Source organism: Gavialis gangeticus, unplaced genomic scaffold, assembly GCF_001723915.1.
Source record: "Gavialis gangeticus isolate Ggan-Ray unplaced genomic scaffold, GavGan_comp1, whole genome shotgun sequence".
NCBI lineage: Eukaryota > Metazoa > Chordata > Crocodylia > Gavialidae > Gavialis > Gavialis gangeticus.
The window spans coordinates 68,887,071-68,889,302 of NW_017729022.1; the positions used below are offsets into that span (position 1 = coordinate 68,887,071).

At 42.2% G+C, this 2,232-nt stretch overlaps 1 protein-coding gene across 1 annotated transcript in view; it reads right to left on the bottom strand.

Moving 5' to 3' along the window:
• The window catches only part of POLR3B (RNA polymerase III subunit B), a 180,542-nt gene that overhangs the window by 28,916 nt on the left and 149,394 nt on the right, over positions 1-2,232 (bottom strand). The window contains exon 26 of the mRNA XM_019515336.1: positions 701-814. Within this exon, the coding sequence (XP_019370881.1) occupies positions 701-814 (114 nt within the window). The remainder of the gene's footprint in view (positions 1-700; positions 815-2,232) is intronic.

Here is a 2,232-nt window from a genome sequence, read left to right on the forward strand (position 1 = left end):
AAACAAACAAAAAACCAACAACAACAAAAACCGAGCAGTTAGATCATTAGTTGAGAACACAGCTGACTGTTCAAGTTGGCTGGCGGAGGGATTACTGGGTTTCTTGGTTTTGTTGTTGTTTTGTATGCAACGCACTTTGGAATATACTACACACCTTGCTTTTGAAAGGCAAAAAGAAGAAAAAAGATCTTTCTTTGTAGTAACTGACTAGCAGCAGGTAGGGAACTAAGCCTGCTCATATTCTGCTCCCTCTGAACTACCACAATTTCCATGGGAGGATTCATGTTAACTGCTGCAAGTTTTCTCCTCCTGCCGCTCTCTGGTTTTGTAAAACTACTACTAAGTAAGAAAAATTCTTAATATGCCAAGGATGGCGAATAACCTTAGAGGTCTAGATACTACAGCATATTTTAGTACGCTAAACATACGAACTGTTGATTCACAAGATTCATTTCTCAAATGCAAAAGAAATGGGTTAGCAGCAGAAGAACCTCACCTCTTAGTTGTACAAGGTACTCACACTGAATGTTCAAAGTAACTTCCTCCTATCATAAGATGCCACAAGTTTTTTTTGCTGCTTAGCAAAATGCTAAACTTTAAAAGTTATATACTGTGAAGCAGAATTTATCTTCTATGTTGTTAATAGGCAGTTAAACATTTTTCTGACTGCACAGCAAGCACCATGCACACTTAACTCTACCTGGTAAGGACAGCTCTGGGTCCTCGAGCTCTGGCATGCATCTTATCCAACACCATGTGCTTTAGTTTCTGATAATATACAGGACCAAAATAGATATAGGCTTCCAATGGTTCTCTAAAGGAATAGAAAATAAAATCACAAATCTTGGTTACTCATTTTTACCCCTAGACACAATCTACTAAACAGGAACATCAGCAAGGCAATCTGGAACAATCCAGGCATCATAAGCCACAAAAAAAACCCATTTGGACTTTCAGGCTTATTTCAATAATAGAGGCATGAACAAACTTCAAGGCCAGGGAGAGAAGTTACACAAACTGGCTTAAGTGATTGGAAACTGGTTTAAACTCATCTCAGAACTGAAGTTCGGTGCACATAAACCACTTTCAATATGGCTGAAAATGGTTTAAAATAAACCTGCACGTACATGTAGTATCAGACTTAATGGACTTAGGTTAAACATGTTTATGGAACTTCTGTCCCAAATCCCTTCCCGATTCAAGTTAACAGTTTCTCAGCATCCCAGGATGCTTTGCAGCCCTGGGCTGTGCTGTGTGCTCCAACACAACAAAGCTGGCCCCACCCCCAGCAGTTACAGAGCTGAAGCACTCAGCTCCCTAGCCTGCTTCCTGCCTGGACCTGTCAGTCCAGTGGGACAGGGGGCAAGGGAATGGATGCCCAGGCCCCCTTAGTCCCAGGCTATAAAACAGGGGGAGGAAAGGGCCCTGTGGTGGGGGCTGTTTGTTCCCACCCTTGCAGCCCAGCAAACCAGGCAGAGTTCGGCTCAGCCCCGCCCTCTCTCCAGCCTCCACCTTCTGGAGGATGGGAACATATCCCTTCCCACTCCCACCTGGAACTCACTCCACCAGCTGGGGTCAGGTGGGGGAGAGGGGAGGAGAAGCCCCAACCCAGGAGCTTCTCGCCTGCCCCCCCCACAGCTCGAGCCAGGCTGGGATCACCTCAGCCTTACCCCTTCCCCAGACCAGCTCCAAGCTGCGGGCAGATGAAAAGCTCTCAGATGGGTGCCTATGTAAATCTGTATTATGACATTTGCTACCCCAAACAGGTCAGTCCTTGAAATTTTATTTATATCATATTTTTCTGCTCTAGCAGCACATCCCACGTATACAAAATATTGCCAGCTTTTAACTAAACAGAGTACTCCAAATCCAAGTTAAGAGGGAATATTAAAGTAAAAGTTGGCTTATTCTCCCTAGAAAATAATTATTAGTCATCAAGGCACTGTTCTCAAAACTATAGAAGCTATTAACAAAAAGGTGTTTACATGCTAGTACAAATTTCAGTATTTAGGAAAGATCATACAGAACTCAGGGAATAAGGAGTAAAAGAGGGAATTTAAATCGTATTTATTTAATCAAAAAACGTAATCAACATATGGAATCAGTTAGAGAGCAAGGCAACTAGAAGCAGAGAATGGATGTATTCAAGAATCACTTAAGTCTGTTTTTGGAGGAGGAAGGGGGATTGGAAGGAATAATGAAGAAAAAAAAAAAAAAAAAAAAAAAAAAAAA